Below are 17,502 nucleotides of genomic sequence, written 5' to 3'. Positions count from 1 at the left end.
TGTCCCTTCCCCTGTCCCTCTGCAGCAGGGACAGCCAGGACCGCCCGTCCCCTCCTGCCTGGGCTCTCACGGGGTCTGTTTGGGGTGTGCCACAGCCCCCCGTGCACCCCGGGCTCGGTCATGGAGCTCTCACCATCGAATTCCCAATTAATCAATCATCCCACCATCGAATTCCCAATTAATCAATCATCCCGTCATCGAATTCCCAATTAATCATCCCACCATCGAATTCCCAATTAATCATTCAACCATCGAATCCTCAATTAATCATCCCACCATCGAATTCCCAATTAATCATCCCAGAGCAGCTGGGGCTGCCCCTGGACCCCTGGAAGTGTCCAAGGTGCCCCATGGCAGGGGTGGCACTGAAAGGGCTTTAAGGTCCCCACGCAACCATTCCATGGCTCTATGACACCCAGGGAGAGAGGATGATGATGATTATGATGATGACGATGGTCCTGCCCTCCTCCCGCCCTCCTCTCCACGCAGGAAAAAGGGGAATAAACGCTCTGAGCCCTGCAGGGATAACACAATTGAGGCTGGGGGCGAAGGGGCTGCGCGGGCAGGGGGCGGCCCCGCACCCCCGCCCCGCCCCGGGGCTGAGCCGCCCCCGGCCCTGCCCCATAAAGCAGCGGAGGAGCAGCCCCGGTGCTCCGTGCCCCGTTCCTGGTGCTTTCCCCGTGCTCGGTGCCCGTTCCCGGTGCTTTCCCCGTGCTCCGTGCCCCGTTCCCGGTGCTCCCGGCCCGTTCCCGGTGCTTTCCCGGCGCTCCGTGACCCGTTCCCGGTGCTTTCCCCGTGCTCGGTGCCCGTTCCCGGTGCTCCCGGCCCGTTCCCGGAGCTTTCCCCGTGCTCCGTGCCCCATTCCCGGTGCTCTCGGCCCGTTCCTATTCCCCGTCCATCCCGAGGATGCTGCGCCGCCGCGGAGCCTTCGCGGTGCAGCCGCTCCGTGCTGACCCCGGTGAGTCGGAGCCCCCCACGTGTCTGGCTGGGCTGGGGGGGGTCCCTCGGGGTCTCCAGACCACGAGGATCATGCTGGATGCTGGACGGGATCTTCAGGGGTCTCTGCTTTGCGGTGTCTGTGCTGGAGAATGAACCTGGGCTCCGTGGAACCCCAGTTTGTGTTGTCTGTGCTTGAGAAGGACCTGGGGGTTCCCCGGACCCCCCAGTTTGTGCTAAAGGGGGTCCCTGGAGCTCTGGTTTTCATCCCACTCCCTGCTGGGAGGGCTGCGCTGGGAATTCAGGTTTTCCCTTCTCATGTTTGGGCTGATGTCCCCAAATGCGGCGTGGGGGTCCCCAAAACCCAGGGGCCACCTCCGTGCGTGCTGCAGCTCTGGCTGTGCCGGGACACAGCAGCGACATCTGGGCGGTACCAGGGGCTGAGCTGGAGCTGCCAGAGCGGGGGGCACCCCAGGAGGAGCCGATGGGACCCCCACCCCCGTGGGGCTGCGGTGCCACCCCCGTGGTGGTGCCCCTCGGCACGTGGGGTCCTGGAGCCTGTGGAATTGCAGCGTGTGGGATCCGGGCTGCTGGCAGAGGCCAGGGAGCTGCGCTGGAGGGGCTGCCCCCCGGAATTCCTGGGATTCAATCGTGCTGGGGCGGACGCGCTGCTCCGGGCACGGCTGGGATTCAATCCCACTGAATGCGGATTGTCCCGGGGCTCCCCGGCTCCCCTCGGCCTCCCCAGCCCCCGAGGGATGCACGGTGAGTGCTGAGGCTGCAGCAGGGGCAGGAATTTGGGAGCACCGCGACCCCCGAGCGGTGAATTCAGCCCACGCCGGAGCCCCGAGTGAGTTGTGTGGAATCCGGTGGGATGCAGGCGGCGCTGGCTGCCTGCCGGCGCCCAAACCCTCTCGCCTCCCCACTCCTTAAGCACCGGCCCAGCCAGTATCGCCCATCCCAAGCCCTGCGAGGAACCAGTTGGGAACCGGTCCTGTAATGAGGCGCTCTGGGTGCAGGGCCCGCCTGGGGTGGCTTTAAAAGGGAGCGCCGGGACGCGGGCCCGGCTCCGGCTCTCGGCGATGTGGGGCGGCTCCCGCGCCGGCTGGAAGAGGAGGTTCAGCTGCTGTGAGTGCGGGAGAGGTGGGGGGCGACCCCCCGAGAGGGATTTGGGGGGTGGGCAGCCTGCAGGAGGTGCCAAAGCTCCGCTGTCTCCTCCCCGAGCCCGCGGGGAAGGGAGCGAGGAGAGCCGAGATTGCCGTGGGTGCAGCAAAATCCCACCTGGAGCTGCGGGGCGCTGGGGGCACATCCCGGATGGCGATGCCACCCATGCCATGGGGACAAGCTGGTGGCCCTGGAGCCATCCCAGATCCGGGATGCCATGGCTGTGCTGTGTCCTGGGTCGCTGGCACCGAGCTCGAGCGGGATCGAGGAAGAACCCGGCTCAAAATCCCGGTCAGGGCCGTGGGTGCCCCCCAGCAGCTCAGCTTGGGAGGAGGAAGAGGATGGTGGAGGCCAGGGCTGTGTTTTTGGGGAGCAAAGACAACACACTGGGGTTGTAGGAGTGCATGGGCTGCAGGGCAGGGGGAGAGCAGCCTTGGGCACGGCTGGAGCTGCTCTGGCACCCAGTTTTCTGCCCAGGGAACCCCCAGCTGAGCGCCCCGATCCTCCCTTGCCCCGCAGATGGTCCCTGGGAGTCGGCCGAGAGCTGCATCGTGCACACCTCCGCCAGCGTCTACCGCCGGCTGCAGGAGAGCCCGCGGCAGCCCCGGCGGGGAATGAGCACTCGCGGACCCCCCAGCAGCCCCCCGGCCGCAGGGAGACCCCCCAAGTCCGAGTCCGAGGATTCCGGCGTGGAGACGGCCAGCAACGAGCACTCGCCCCGCAGCCCGCTGGGCTCCGAGAGCCGCTTCTCCCTGGATGGTTTCTCGTTGGAGCAGCCCCCCGGAGATGAGGAGCAGCCCCCCAAGAGCCGCCCGGCCAGCCGGAGGCTGCTGCAGGCAGCGCAGCGGAGCCGGAGGCAGCGCTGCCCGCGACAGCTCAGCCGGCGCAGCGCCAGCGCCGCCGACCTGGCCGAGCCCCCCCGGGACCCCGAGAGGGCCGAGGGGTCTCCTCGGGACCCCCGGGCCGTGCCCGAGCTGCCGGGGCAGGGGCTGCGCTACCTGGAGCACGTGTGCCAGATGCTGGAGCGCCTGGCGAGGCTGCAGCAGGACAACCGCGCCCTGCGGCAGCAGGCGGCCGGAGCCCGCACGACCTCACTGGTGAGGGCCCGGGGAGGGGGCGTGGGGGTCCCAGCTCGCACCCAGCTCACAGCCTGCCTGTGCTCTGCTCGCCCCCAGCCCGGCCGGCAGCAGCCGAGGAGGGATTTGGGCACCTGGAGGGGTGAAGGGTTCCGGCAGCGCTCCTGCTCCGACAGCCAGGCACCAGGTGAGAGGGGTGGGATGGCGGGACCTGGGGCCAGGTGAGGGGGGTGGGCTCGGGAATGGCAGCGCCGGTGCCAGGTGAATGGGCTGGGATGGCAGAACCTGGCATCAGGTGAGCGGGGTGGGCTCGGGAATGATGGGATCAGGGGCCAGGAGAGAGGGGTGGGATGGTGGGACCTGGGGTCAGGTGAGGGGGGTGAGCTCGGGAATGATGGGGTCTGGGGCCAGGTGAAGAGGGGTGGGATGGTGGGACCTGGGGCCAGGTGAGCGGGGTGGGCTCGGGAATGATGGGATCTGGGGCCAGGTGAGCATTGGGGATGCAGGAATGGCGGCACCTGGCACCACGTGAATGGGCTGGGATGGCGGCACCTGGAGCCAGGTGGGCACTGGGGGATGCAGGAATGGCAGCACCAGTGCCAGGTGAATGGGCTGGGATGGCAGAACCTGGCATCAGGTGAGCGGGGTGGGCTCGGGAATGGAGGGACCTGGGGCCAGGTGAGCACAGAGGATGCAGAAATGGCGGCACCAGTGCCAGGTGAATGGGGTGTGATGGTGGGACCTGGGGCCAGGTGAGCGGGGTGGGCTCGGGAATGATGGGATCTGGGGCCAGGTGAGCATTGGGGATGCAGGAATGGCAGCGCCCATGCCAGGTGAATGGGCTGGCATGGTGAGACCTGGCATCAGGTGAGCGGGGTGGACTCGAGAATGGTGGGACCTGGTGCCAGGTGAGCACTGGGGCATGAGGGAATGGCAGCACCTGTGCCAGGTGAGCGAGGTGGGCTCGGGAATGGCAGTACCGGTGCCAGGTGAGCGGGCTGGGTCGGGAATGACAGAACCTGGAGCCAGGTGAGCGGGCTGGGATGGCAGCACCTGGCACCAGGGGAGGGGGGCAGCACATGGGATGGCAGCACGATGCCCCCCCGGCCCCTGAGCCTGACCAGCTCCGTTCCCCCTGGCAGCAGCCGAGCCCGGGCCGTGCCGGCGGCTCTGGGGACACTCGGTCAGCTCCCCCAGCCTGCTGGAGCCCGCCGAGGGCGGCGCCAATGGCCCGGCACCGGACCAGGTACGGCCGGGGGGCGTCGGGGGGGTCCCTGGGTGTCCCCACTGATCCCCCCCTGTCCCACAGGACGGCCGCTCGCACTGGGGCCGGGTGAAGGAGCCTTGGGGGAATCAGGAGGGTCCCTGGGGTGTCCCCACTGATCCCCCCCGTGTCCCGCAGGACGGCCGCTCGCACTGGGGCCGGGTGAAGGTGCTGCTCACCCGCCTGACCCGCCGCTCCCTGCGCGGCAGCCGCTGCAGGTAGGACGGGGGGGGTCCCGCTCGCTCGCACCGCCACACCTGGATGGAGGAACTACGTCACACCTCACCCCATGACGTCACGCCAGCACGGGGCCGGTCCCCAGCCTGGCGCACCGCTTCACGTTTTTTGTTTTTCCCTCAATAAAGTCTTTTCACCCACAAACAGGCGGCTCTGAGCGAGGTGCTTGCTGGCGCGCCGTGACGTCACGCCCCTAAACCCGGCGTGACGTCACGCGAGGGCGCGTCACCGCCGCATCACTTCCGACGGCTTTTCCGCCCCTTTTGTCCCGCCGGGGACGGCCCGAGCGGCTCCCGAGCCCCCTCCCCTGGGCATCCCCGAGCCCCCTCCCCGCTCAGCCCCGCTCAGCCCCAGAGGGGTCCCGCTGCCCGCGGGGTGGGGATGAAGCTCGTCCGACCCCCGGAGCCCCCCGGGCCCCTCCGCGGGGTTTGGTGGGGAGGGGGCGCCGGGGGTCCCGGGATGATGGGATGATGCTGCCCGGGAGCATCGCGGCTTTCTCGCGATGGGCTTCCCAGTTTGGGGGACAGAGGAGGATGAGGGTGAGGATGAGGAGGGCGCTCGATGCTGTTTTGGCGCTGCTGGAGCCCCTCCTGGCGTCGCCAGCTCTGCGCGGGACGCTGAGGAAGATGCTGCCTGTGCCGCGGGTGAGGAAGATGCTGCCCCGAGCCGCGGCCAGGCGCTCTCCCATCAGGTACCCCGTTCTCCCTCCCTTTCCCCCCTCTCCTGCCGATTTCCTACCGTCACTTGGGGTTTTTCCTTCCCGGCACCGCTCCCGCGTCCCAGCGCTCCCTCCCGGAACCGTGAGCGCTCCTCCCCGCCGTGCCCGCGCTCACGGCAGGGCCCGGGGGCACAGGGGGTCCCTGGCAGTGCCCCCGGCTGGGTCACGGCCTGATCGGGGCTGCTGAAGGGGTTCCGGAGCACAGCTGGGGATGGGGAGTGTTTGATCCCTGTCCCTCCCCTTCCAGCATCAAACCCTTCCCATGGAATCCCCTCTGCTGTTCCTGAGCCCCCCAGGGGGAGGAGCAATGGGGAGGGGCTCGGGGAGGTGGGGAAGGGCATGGCTGGGGTGTGGAGGGGTCTGGGCACCCCCTGCCCTGCTGCCCCTCTGCCACCTCCATCCTCCCCCTCACTGGGACCCCGTGGCTGATCCCCTGGAAATGGCTGAGGGTGGTGCAGGGGATGCTGATGCTGATTCTCCTTCCAGGGCCCAGGTGAGGAGGAGGAAGGAGCTCTGAGCCTCTCTGCGCCACCCCAGAATCACCTGGAACGAGGAGAAGCTCCCGAGCATCCAACAAGGAAAATCCAGGTGTGAATCCAGATGTGTGCTGGTGTTGGCCGGCCTGGAGAGGGTTAATTCATCTGGTTTGTGAGGAAAATCCTCGGGATTGGTGGTGGGCTGGCACCTGCTAAACCCATCCTGAGGGGATTTGGGGAGGAAGGGGGGGACAACCACTGGGCTAACCTGGAATTCCTGATGAGGAGGAAGATTTGTCCATCAGCAGGGAATGCTCCCCACGCTGGGATGGCCCCAGTGCCCCTCATCTTGGGGTGGTGTTTCCCTCCCCTCTGCTCCTGGAGGTCTGGTGCTGGTGAACTCACCCAGGGGTGCCTCAGCACCTTCCTCGTCGTAGAGTGAGTTTTCCCCTCCTGCCAGCTCTCCCTATTAACGCTGGCACCTTGTGGGCGGTGCAAAACCCGCTCATTATCCACTTTTTACTACAAAAGATGGAATTCTCCTCCCCGAGCGCTGCGGAGAGTAGGCAGAGTGAATCCCTGGGAACGCCTGGGTTTGAGTTTCCATGGGTGACATCCCTCTCCTGAGTGCTGGGAGGGCAGGAGGAGCTGGTGGCAGGGACCAGAGCTGGTTTTTGGGGTGCTCGGAGTCCAGGACAGGTGGGATGATGGCGATGAGGTGGCTCGGGAGGTCTGGCTGTGCCACACACGGTGACATTAATGCAGACAAAGCCACCAGGTGGGCTTGAATCTGAGGAGGAATCAACACCTCCAGGCCACAGAGGGATCTCTGCCCACCCTGAGGTCTGCAGGGCTCAGATCCCGTGTCCCCTGCTCGGGCTCACGGGCTCCGTGCGTGGCTGTTAAAATATCTATAAAAATATCTATATTCTGTATATTTAGCATCCCTGCTCTGGGTAACCGTGGCAACCGGGTTTATTTTGCTTAAACCTGGCCTGGCATGTGATGTGGTTGGGAAAGAACAGCCAAGGGGAGAGGGAGGGATGAAGTTCTCTCCATGCTGGGAGCTGGGGAGGAGCCTTGGCACGGGATGATCTTGGGGGGGACCTCGCTGTGTCCCTGCACTGGGGACAGTCACCAGCATTCCCATGGTTCTGCTCCATCTGGGAAGGGAAGGTTTAGTTTTTAGGGGTTCCATCCCCATTTTCTGCATCTCAGGACACCCCAAGCCCTGTTCCCTGTCTCGTGCAGGTTGGCCAAGCCCAGGTCCTGGCAGGAAGATGTGCTGGTTTTCCTGGTGTTTGGAGCCGTGTGCCCTCACCTGGAGCAGCAGGAGCCACCCCAAGGCAGAGAAGGGACTTTGTCATGTCCACCAGAACCTCTCCAGGGTGGGCTCCCAACCCCTGATCCCAAGCAGCACCTGCTCCCGCCCAGGACACAGCAGGCGGCTTCTCCTTATCCTAAAAGCCCCAAATTGTGCTGGAATTCTCCATTCCTGGTGATTTGAGGCCGTTTCCTTCCCGTGCCCATGTTCCATCCCAGTTCTCCTTTCCAGGGACACCCCGAGCCCCCCGCGAACCCCTGCAGTGGCGGCCGGGCGCCAGCAGAGGGCGACAGCGGCACGGCGGTGACAGCGACAGAGACAGCGGCGACACCGGCACGGCACCGACAGCGACACCGGCACGGCACCGACAGCGACACGGCCCAGACAGTGACAGCGACACGGGCACGGCACCGACAGCGACACCGGCACGGCACCGACAGCGACACGGCCCAGACAGTGACAGCGACACGGGCACGGCACCGACAGCGACACCGGCACGGCACCGACAGCGACACGGCCCAGGTGGTGACAGCGACACAGGCACGGCACCGACACAGCCCAGGCGGTGACAGCGACACTGACACCAGCACGTCCCCGGCAGTGGCACTGGCACGGCCCCGGTGGTGACAGTGGCACCGACAGTGAGGCAGCCCCGGGGGTGACAGTGACATGGCCCCGGCACCGACACTGGCACAGTCCTGGTGCTGCCAATGACTCTGCCCCAGCGGTGGCACCGGCACAGCCCCGGTGGTGGCACTGACACAGCCCCGGCCATGCTGCCAAAAACTTTATTGGGGACACGCCACGGAGTCCCTGTGGCTCTTCCCTCACACCGAGGAGGGGCTGAAGCCCCCCCAGTTTTCCATAGGTTTGCTCCTGGCTGGGTTGTCTCCCTTAGGGATGTCCCCACCCGTCCCTGCTCTGGGGTCCCCTGTCCCCACCCTGCACCCCCAGCTCTGGGGCACAGGCTCTTTGGAGCATTCCTGGGAAAAGACGGATGGATGCTCACCATGAGAAGCATCGCCCTCTCCCTGTACCTCGAAAAAAAGGGATTTGAGTGATTTTACCCTCCCCTGAGAGTCCCACTGGGCTACTAAGGCACAAAATGAGGGGAAGGAGTGGGGGGTCTCACCCTCTGGGTTCTGGGGGTGCCAAGGGAGGCTGGAACCTGGCAAAATCCAGCATCCCACATCCCACTCCCCATGTTTAGTATCGCTCCCCTTCCTGCTCCTCCACACCCCAACCTTTAAGGCAAAACTCATTCGTGCACTGACAAAGACGCAGAGCCGTGGGGTGACGGGAGCAGCTCCAGCCCCACAAGTCCATCCCTGGGAGGGGCAGCTGGGCTGAAAACGAGGGGGATCCCCATCTCCATCCCCTCCCCGTGCCCAGCCTGGCCTCAGTCATCAGCCACGATGGAGAGGGCGCGCAGCTCGCTGAGCTTGGCGTCGTTCTCGCGCTCGCGCTGCTCGTCGCTCAGCCCGGGCTGGTCGATCTGCGCCGTCAGGTCCCCAAAAATCTTGTGCATCTCCGTGTAGTAGACAACCTGTTGGATAAAAGGGGGGGATTGGGGAGGGAGGGGATTGGGGGGTCTCCTCCCCACCCCCCCCCGTGGGTGCCCTCAGCCCCTCTCGGCGGCGTTGGTGTCTGAAATAGCTCCCGCCCACGTTGGCCGTGCCGCCCCCTCGGATTATTACAACTCAACACATTTTAATAACGCGCTGCCCTTCTCCGCTCGCTTCCCATCTGCGAGCCGCGCGTGCGGGGCTGCCACCGGCCCCGCCACCCTCCCGTCCCCGCCTTTGTCACCGGTGCCACCGGCACGAGCCGCCGGCCCGCGCTGCCCACGGCCAGGGCGCGCTGGGCTCGGTGAAGGGGGCACGCCCGGCAGAGCCGTGCCCCGTGCGAAACACGGCGAGGAGGAGGAGGGAGGGGTGTGTTAATAACGTGCTAATTAGCACCGCCAATTATCTCCGGCAGCGAGCGGCGCTTGCCGGCGCGGGAGCCCGTGGGTCAGCGCACGCAGATGGCAGCGGGGTGGCTGCTCCAGCGGGGACAGGGGGGCTCCCAGCCCTGCCTGCGGGACCCCCGGGGCTGTGGGACCCCCTCGGTGCTGAGGGACTGCCAGCCCTGACTGTGGGAGCCTCAGCACTGGGGGTGCCCATCCCTGCCTGTGGGACCCCCAAGTGTGGGACCCTCGGTGCTGCAGGACCCCCAGCCGTACCTGTGGGACCCTCGGGGCTGCAGGACCCCCAGCCGTACCTGTGGGGGACCCTCGGTGCTGCGGGACCCCCAGCCGTACCTGTGGGGGACCCTTGGGGCTGTGGGACCCCCACCAGGTGTCGCGGGACCCGTGGCACTGCGGGACCCCCAGCCCTGCCTGTGGGAGCCTCAGCACTGGGGGTCCCAGCCCTGCCTGCGGGAGCCCCGGGGCTGTGGGACCCCCTCGGTGCTGCCTGTTGGACCCCCAGCCCTGCCTGTGGGAGCCCCAGCATTGGGGGTGCCCATCCTTGACCCCCAAAAGCTGCTTGGGCCACTCGTGGTGCTGTGGGAAGCCCAGAGATGCCTGTGAGACCCCCAGAACCACAGAACCTCTGGGTCCTTGCATTGTAGGACCCCCGGGTGCCACAGGGCCCTCAGAGCCTCCCGTGGGACCCCTGGCACTGCAGGAGCCCCGGGTCCTGTCCTGGGTATGCCCCCACAGCCCTCAGGGAGGGGTTGGGGCACGCAGCCCCCCAGGGTGGGCAGTGCCAGCGCTGTCCCCATTTCCCACAAGCAGCCCCGGTGCTGAGACATGCACGGTCTCCATGGAGACAGCTCCCCTAATCCTGCTCAGAACGATGCTGATTTTGGGAGGCCTGAGGGGGTCTGGTGGGGCCCCACATTGCAATTGTGGCTGCCTGAACCCCCCTTTGCCAGCCTGGCCGTGCTGGGGGCTCGGGGGCTGCGCCGTGGCCAGGGCTCCCCACGCAGCGGGGCTGGCTGAGTCACAGCAATGCTCATTTACACAGTGACTAACGAACCTCACACAGGGCTGAGCTGGCAGGGGCTCCCCAAAAATCCCTGCACGCCCCCCAAAGCACAACCCACAGCTGGGTCACCCTGAACATCCTCTGAACCCCCCCCTGCCAGCAAGAGATGCCAGAAACACCTGAAATCCTTCAGCAATGCCACAGGTGGGCAGGGATCTGGGGGGCAGGGGTGCCAAGGGGGTGCCACAGCCCTGGAGCAGCCCTCCATGTCCCTTGTCCCCAGCCTGCAGTCAGCTGGGCTCTGCTCAGGCACATATGGCCAAGTGGCACTGCCAATTCCAGCACGGAAAAAGCTGAATCTTGTCAGGGTGGCAGGCCTGCAGGCAGATGCTGCCCCCAGGGTTGTTCCCCAAGATTTGGGGACATCTGTCCCTCAGCATCGGTCCCAGGATTGTCCTCCAGGATTGCTCCCCAGGATTTGGGGACAATTGTCCCTCAGGATTGGCTCTAGAACTGCCTCCCCCACCAGGATCCAGAAATCCCTGAGGATTCCTGCAGGACCAGGATTGCGCCTTAGGATTTTCCTCAGGATTGAGCCCCAGGATTTTCCTCAGTACTGACCCCCAGGATTGTCCCCCAGGATTTTCCTCAGGACTGAGCCCAGAATTGTCCCCAATGGATTCAGCCCAGGATTGTCCCCTAGGATTTTCCTCAGGATTTCCTCAGGACTGAGCCCAGGATTGTCCCCAATAGATTGACCCCTAGGATTATCCCCAATGGACTGACCCCCAGGATTGTCCCCCAGGATTTTCCTCAGGATTGAGCTCAGGATTGTCCCCCAGAATTGTCCCCAATGGATTGAGCCTGGGATTGTCCCCAATGGATTGACCCCCATGATTGAGCCCAGGATTGTCCCCCAGGACTTTCCTCAGGATTGACCCCCCCTGGATTGTCCCCCAGCATCCACACTGCACTGAACAGGCAGAGCAGAGTGAACTCCTTGGTGCTGCTCCCCTTCCACCCACATCCCACAGCCACCAATCCTTCCCCAGGGACCCCCCGTGTCCCCAGGGCCTGGTGGGTGTCCCTGGGGATGCCTCTCTCCCCCAGCAGCCCCAGTTCAGAACCAGTTGGCACCACCCAGTGCCTTGCCAGCTGAGCCTCCCGAGCTTCATCAGCAAAATCCCACTGGCACTGATCCCCCCATGATTCCTCCTGTTGAAACAGGGGTGAAAACCCTCCCAGGGAGGGGATGCACCCCAGAATGGTGACAGTGCCAGGGGGCAGCCAGCTCCCCCTGCCCTACCTGCTCTGCCAGCCCAGTACTTTTCCAGCTATGGATGCCATATGCTGTGTCCCCATCCCATCAAATCCCAGCTCCAGCTCGCCTTTGAGCCCGAGCCAAGGGCCCCGAGTCCACCTGTCTTGAACTAATTCTGTTTGGGGACGCTGTGTTCTGTGGATTTTCTATAGATCCTGGCCACAATGGCCCCGTGGCTGCTTGTTTGGAGCAGCCCTACCCAAAACAAACCCAGGGGTGCTGCCAGGGACGGGCTCTCCCTGCCCACAGCACCATCCCTGCCTGCCAGCCCCATTTTTGCCCCCGTTCCATTCAAACCCAAAGGAATCTCGTGTTTTCTAGCTGGAAAATAAAGCCCAGAGCGGGAAGGAAGTGCTGTTCACGCCTCACGCCAGCCACAGCTCCAAAATCTCCCCCTTTCATCTCCATGTGGCCACTTCAAAGCCCCCAGCCAGGGAAATATTTGCCTCCCTTGGCTTGGCCCGGGCCCGTGGGCGGAGAGAAGAATTTGGTGTTGAATGTTACAGCCCTGCGAGCTCGGGACATGTCCCGGCGTCAGGAGCCACCCAGGCCTGGGAGCACAGCCAGCTGTGCCATGGGAACAGCCTGGGGAGGCTCTGGGAGGGTCTCCCTGGGTCACAGCCATGGAGGTGCTCGGGAGCAGGCTCCTTCCCCTGTCCCCGGAGGCAGCTGCTCCCTTCCCAGCTCAGCGTGGCACTGGATGGTGTCACTGTCACACCATTTGTCTTGCTGCCTCCAGGGCTGAAAAATCAGGAGAATAATGTGGTTTTGCCTTTGGATGGTGCGTTTGACCCAAGGAGAAACAACCCCAAAGTCACAGCACCCTGCATCCCAGTCCCACCCCATGCAGCCTTTCCTTGCGGGATTCACCTCCAGCCTCATCCCACTCCTAAAGAGGTACCTGCAGAAAAGGCTGAAAATAGAAATTATCTCGAGGAACACGACCCCCCCCTGGCTGTTAATCAGCTCAGGGAGGCACAGAGGGAGGGAAAGCTGAGCAGTATTTCCAGCTGGGATGGGGATGCTCCTGCCTGCCCTTCCCAGCCAGGTGCCTGCAGGTGAGCAGCGCTGAGCTGACTCAGGGCTCTGGCTGCTATTCCTGGCTCGCCACTGACTCATTACCTTGGGCAAATCACATCTCTTTCCCACTTGATTTCAGTTAATTTAGTGGGAAAACGCTTCACAGAGCTCCTGAGCCAGGGGGGCACAAACATCCCAAGCCCTCTTTCCCTGGGGGTGGAAGGATGCAGCCAGGGCTGGGAAGGAAGAGGGATGCAGCTCCCATGGAGGCTGCCAGGGAGGGAGGGATGTGAGGAGCTGCATCCATCTGGGACCAGCTTTAAGTCCAGCCTACGGGGGATGCATCAGCTTTGTTGTGACGCTGCCTTTTTGGGTGTTAAAGACGGGATTTCGCTCGCTTTTCCCAACAAATTCCTCACCTGAAGAGAGGCAGGGCAGAGAGAAAGCAGAGGATTCCCAAGGAAGAAGAGGGATGTGGATGGAGAGTGTCACAAACAGCCCCAGCAGTGACACCCTGGGCATTCTGAGCACACCTATCCCAACGTCCTCCTCACCCCAAATTCTCTGGGAATTGAGACACGAATGCAGCGAGAAGCCAGAGGGGCAAATCTGAGGAAACTCACGGATCACAAACCCCAAAAAGGGCAGAGAACATTCAGGTTCCAAGGTCTCACCTACAAAAGGGATCCACAGGGGGACAGGGCCAGCAGGACCCTGTGGTGGCTGCGGGAATTGTGGCTATTCCGGGCTGGAACAGGGAGCCCCGCGCCCGATTGCTAAGGGAACAGCAGGAACAGCATCCCCAGCACCCACCCTGCGGCGCAGGGAGCATCGGCACCATCTGCTAGGTGAATCAGCCTGCAGACAACTCGCTGGCAGCTCGGCGCAGAGGCCCCCCCAAGTCGGAGGTGAGATGGAACACGTGCTCCCGGCACCTCCCCCCGTGGCACACCTGGGGCCCTGCGGCAGCTCCCGGCCCCGAAACGCCGCAGGAAACGCCCACGGAGCGGGCACCGCCCGGTGCCGCCCGCCTGCCCGCGCCGGGAGCCGCCCGCAGGTTCTCAAAGCTCGGGGAGATCCCAACCTGCCCCTCTGCAGCCCAAGGGAAGAAGGGAGGAGGAGGAGAAGGAGGAGTGGCAGCACGTTCTGGAGGAAGCTGGAGGATGGAAATGAAAGCTGGTGGTTATTCAGGGCATCTCTTCCTGCAGATCTTTGGTGTGGAGATGTCTTCTCCACTCACCAGGAGCCCAAACACCTCAAACCTACTCAAGCCCAAGCTCAGGCCTCCAACCTGAAGGAGATGGCAATGCCAGGTGGACAAAGCCATGGAATTCCAGTGGACAAAGCACATGTGGGACAGGACACGACACAGGTACCAGGAAGGGACAATGTCTCACCTGTGCCCGGACCAGTGACTCGAAGCTGGGTTTGAAGTAATCGATGCGGCTGCTGTAGAACTTGGGCATCTCCTCCAGGAGCTGCTTGTTCTTGGCTTCAAAGTCCTCCTTGACCGGGCGCAGCTCCTCCCGGGCCTGGGGAGGGACACAGAGGGGTCACACTCCTGGGACAAGGATCCACCCCAGGACAATGGGGGGCTTTGCTTGGTTGTGGGGATGAGCAGTGACCAGCCTGGGATCATCCAACGGAATCTGGTGGGATCCACACAACCATTCAATGGTGGAACTCAAGTGACCATCCCATGGGACCTGGTGGGATCCAAGGACCATCCTATGGAACCTGATGGGACCCAAGCGACCATCGTATGGATGGTGGGACCATTCAATGGACCTTGGTGGGATCCAAGTGACCATTCAATGGAATCTGGTGGGACGCAGTAACCATTCAATGGGACCCTGGTGGAACTCCAGTAACCATTCAATGGACCCTGGTGGGATCTAAGAGACCATTTAATGGAATCTGGTGGGACTCAAGTGACCATTCAATGGACCCTGGTGAGATCCAAGTGACCATTCAATGGACCGTGGTGGGACTCAAGAGACCATCCAATGGACCCTGGTGAGATCCAAGTGACCATCCTAAGGAATCTGGTGGGATCCCAGAGACCAGTTAACAGAACCTGGTGGGACTCAAGTAACCATTCAATGGACCCTGGTGGGATCCAAGTTAATCAGTTAATCCAAACTGACCTGTTAATAGAACCTGGTGGGACTCAAGTGACCTCTCAACAGAACCTGGTGGGGCCCAAGTGAGCAGTTGATGGATCCTGATGGGACCATCATGCTCTGACCCTGGAAAGCCACAGGACACCCAGAGAGGTTGTGCCTTCTCTCCTTCAGAAACACACGGCCAAAACCCATTCCCAGAGCTCAGTGAGGCTGGAGAACGTCCCTGGCCACATCCCTGTCCCCTCAGCCTGTGATTCCCAGGAGCGGCGCTCCAGCATCCTGCCCCACCGTCACCGTGACCTTCAGCTCAGTGCATCCAACTGGCTCCTTTAAACAGAGCGTGGGGAGAACGGGAAATGTCTCTGGGATGGTGTGGAAAAGGGCAGGAGGGGGTGGGCTGTGAAATATTAGACCAGTTCAAGTCTGCCACTTAATCCCAGTGCCATTCCAACGGGAGGGGGGAGCGGGAGAGCCCGGCCCAGCCGCGGCGCCGGCCCTGGGGACAGGGACAGCGTGCCAGGGCATGGCATGGACTGGGCTCCAGGCTGGAAAGGCCTGGAATCATCCCAGCAAAGCAGCAAATTCATCACTGGCCATGAGGCTGGGAGTGTGGAAACTCCCAGGATGGAGTTCATGGGGTGGAACTCATGGAGGAAAAACTCCTGGGATGGAGCCAGGGGAAAACTTCTGGGGTGGAGTTCATGGGGGAAACTCCTGGGATGGAGTTCATGGGAAAAACTTCTAGGGGAAAAACTTCCAGGGTGGCGTTCATGGGGTGGAGCTCATGGGGAAAACTCTTGACATGGAGTTCATGGGGTGGAACTTATGGGGAAAACTCCTGGGGTGGAGTTCATGGGGAAAACTCCTGGGGGAAAACTTCCAGGATGGAGTTCATGGGGAAAACTCCTGGGGGAAAACTCCTGGGATGGAACTCATGGGAGAAACTGCTGGGATGGAGTTCATGGGGAAAAATCCTGGGGGAAAACTTCCAGGATGGAGTTCATGGGGAAAACTTCCAGGCTGGAAGTTCCAGGATGGAACTCATGGGGAAAATTCCTGGGATGAACTTCATGGGGGAAAACTCCTGGGATGGAGTTCAGGCGGTCACCTCCTGGGATGGAATTCATTGGGGAAAATTCCTGGGGTGGAGTTCATGGGAGGAAACCCCTGGGGGAAAACTGGGATGGAATTCATTGGGGAAAATTCCTGGGGTGGAGTTCATGGGGGGGAAAATCCCAGGATGGAGTTCATGGGGAAAAAATCCAAGGACAGAGTTCATAGGGGAAACTCTTGGGATGGAGCCAGAGGAAAACTCCTGGGATGGAGTTCATGGGAAAAACTTCCAGGATGGAATTCATGGGGAAAACTCCTGGGATGGAGCCAGGTGGAAACTCCTGGGATGGAGTTCATGGGGGAAAACTCCCTAGATGGTGCTCACAGGGGAAACTCCTGGGATGGAACCCACAGGGGAAACTCCCAGGATGGACTTCACAGGGGGCAGAAGAGCAGGAAAGCTGGAACAAACTATGGATGTAAATTTGCAGCTCAATAATTAAAAATAACTGGATGAGATGAGGCCCTTTCCCATCAAATCCAGACCCTCTGGATACCCCAGGTTCAGGACTGCTCAAGGCTCCCTCTCACAGGTGTTTAAATTCAGTGTTTGGTTAAATTTTTTTTTTTTTTGGGGGGGGAATTAGATCAAAAGTTCATTAAGAGGAAAAAATATATGAAATAACTAAACCCTGCTTAATCACCAGGACAAAAGAATTCCCATTTTTCCAGCCCCAGCTTTAGTCGCTGAGGCTGAGCAAAATAAGCTGCTTACTGTTATACCAGAGGTGTCTTTTGTTCAGGCTGTTACTTAACACAAAAATTCATTTTTTGGGGGGAAATTCATCAGAAAAACACATTTTCTTTGACTCTGAGAATCAATTGTTCCTGGGAGGATCAAGCCACGTGCTGCTGGAGCGACAGATTTTGGGGAAAAACGCTGGGGAAGATTTGATTTAAAAAAAAATAAAAAACCACAAAACCAACAAACTCATCGCGATTTCGCTAAAATTCGGGAGAGAGCAAAAAGAATCTGGCAAAACTTCCTGTTAACCAATTACTGCAATTTTCCAAGGCGAATTTTTTGGGGAACAGGTGGCAAACATAAAGCTGGGAAATGCTCTGATCTGTTCCCTTCCCCATCCAGCTGCTCGCTCAGACGCAGAGGTCGGGGGGAACCTCGACCTCAGCGCTGCCTCCGAGCTCCCCCAGAGCTCCCAGGGCTCTGATTCCATTTTCCCTTGGAAAAAAAATTCCATTTTCTCTCAGAAAAGCAGCTCCTTCCCTTCACCCAGCACTCCAAACCAGCGTTGTGCTGTCAAAAATGTGATTTTTACACGGATAAAAGACATCCTCCCAAAATGTTCTATTCGTGGCAGGGCTGGCGGATAGGAGGGAAAAGCTTTTCCTGAGTTTTCCCAGGAATGCTGCTGGGATTGTGGCTCTGGGGACACCTCAATACCTGGTGCAGCTTGGCCAGGACAGGGCCAGTTCTCTCCTTTTCTTCATATTTTTCCACCTTGGATTGAAGGCGTTTGTAGTCCTGCAGCGTCTGCTCCCGGCGCTTCACTGCCATGTTCAGGCTTGGGAAAACGCTGCTGAACCTGGAAATAAAAAGATGGAAAAGCTTGGGATGGGGATATTTTGGGTGGATGAAGCACCCAAGGAAATTGTGGAGCACCCTGGTCCAGCAGAAGTTCCTTGCTGTGGCACGGGGTGGGATTTTTCCAAGCCAAACTATCCCAGAATTCTGAATATTCTTAATTAATGTTGTGATTCTCCAGTTCCTGGTTGGAAAGGGAAAGGAGAGGTAGA

At 61.6% G+C, this 17,502-nt stretch overlaps 2 protein-coding genes across 2 annotated transcripts in view; one reads left to right on the top strand and one right to left on the bottom strand.

Moving 5' to 3' along the window:
* The first annotated feature begins 729 nt into the window (after positions 1-729).
* C26H8orf58 (chromosome 26 C8orf58 homolog) lies at positions 730-4,751 on the top strand. Its single transcript, XM_058820327.1, has 5 exons — positions 730-958; positions 2,620-3,197; positions 3,276-3,363; positions 4,319-4,422; positions 4,579-4,751. Exons 1-5 carry the CDS (start codon positions 907-909, stop codon positions 4,660-4,662), a joined length of 906 nt encoding a protein of 301 aa, XP_058676310.1. The 5' UTR covers positions 730-906; the 3' UTR covers positions 4,663-4,751.
* A 3,222-nt stretch (positions 4,752-7,973) lies between these two features.
* BIN3 (bridging integrator 3) overlaps positions 7,974-17,502 on the bottom strand; it is a 48,754-nt gene continuing 39,225 nt past the window's right edge. The window contains exons 7-9 of the mRNA XM_058820262.1: positions 17,150-17,291; positions 13,906-14,040; positions 7,974-8,741 (exon numbers count right to left, since the gene is read on the bottom strand). Coding sequence (XP_058676245.1) covers positions 8,595-8,741; positions 13,906-14,040; positions 17,150-17,291 — 424 coding nt within the window. The 3' untranslated portion in view covers positions 7,974-8,594. The remainder of the gene's footprint in view (positions 8,742-13,905; positions 14,041-17,149; positions 17,292-17,502) is intronic.

This window comes from Ammospiza caudacuta, chromosome 26 (genome assembly GCF_027887145.1).
Source record: "Ammospiza caudacuta isolate bAmmCau1 chromosome 26, bAmmCau1.pri, whole genome shotgun sequence".
In the NCBI taxonomy this organism is placed as follows: domain Eukaryota; kingdom Metazoa; phylum Chordata; class Aves; order Passeriformes; family Passerellidae; genus Ammospiza; species Ammospiza caudacuta.
The sequence above is the reverse complement of the archived record's forward strand: the minus strand, read 5'-3'. Positions and strand labels throughout refer to the sequence as shown.

Coding starts and splice junctions, on each gene's coding strand:
- C26H8orf58 (XM_058820327.1), top strand. CDS start 907: ATGCTGCGCCGCCGCGGAGCCTTCGCGGTGCAGCCGCTCCGTGCTGAC. Junction 3,364..4,318: donor CTCCGACAGCCAGGCACCAG/GTGAGAGGGGTG, acceptor TCCCCCTGGCAG/CAGCCGAGCCCGGGCCGTGC. Junction 4,423..4,578: donor ATGGCCCGGCACCGGACCAG/GTACGGCCGGGG, acceptor CGTGTCCCGCAG/GACGGCCGCTCGCACTGGGG.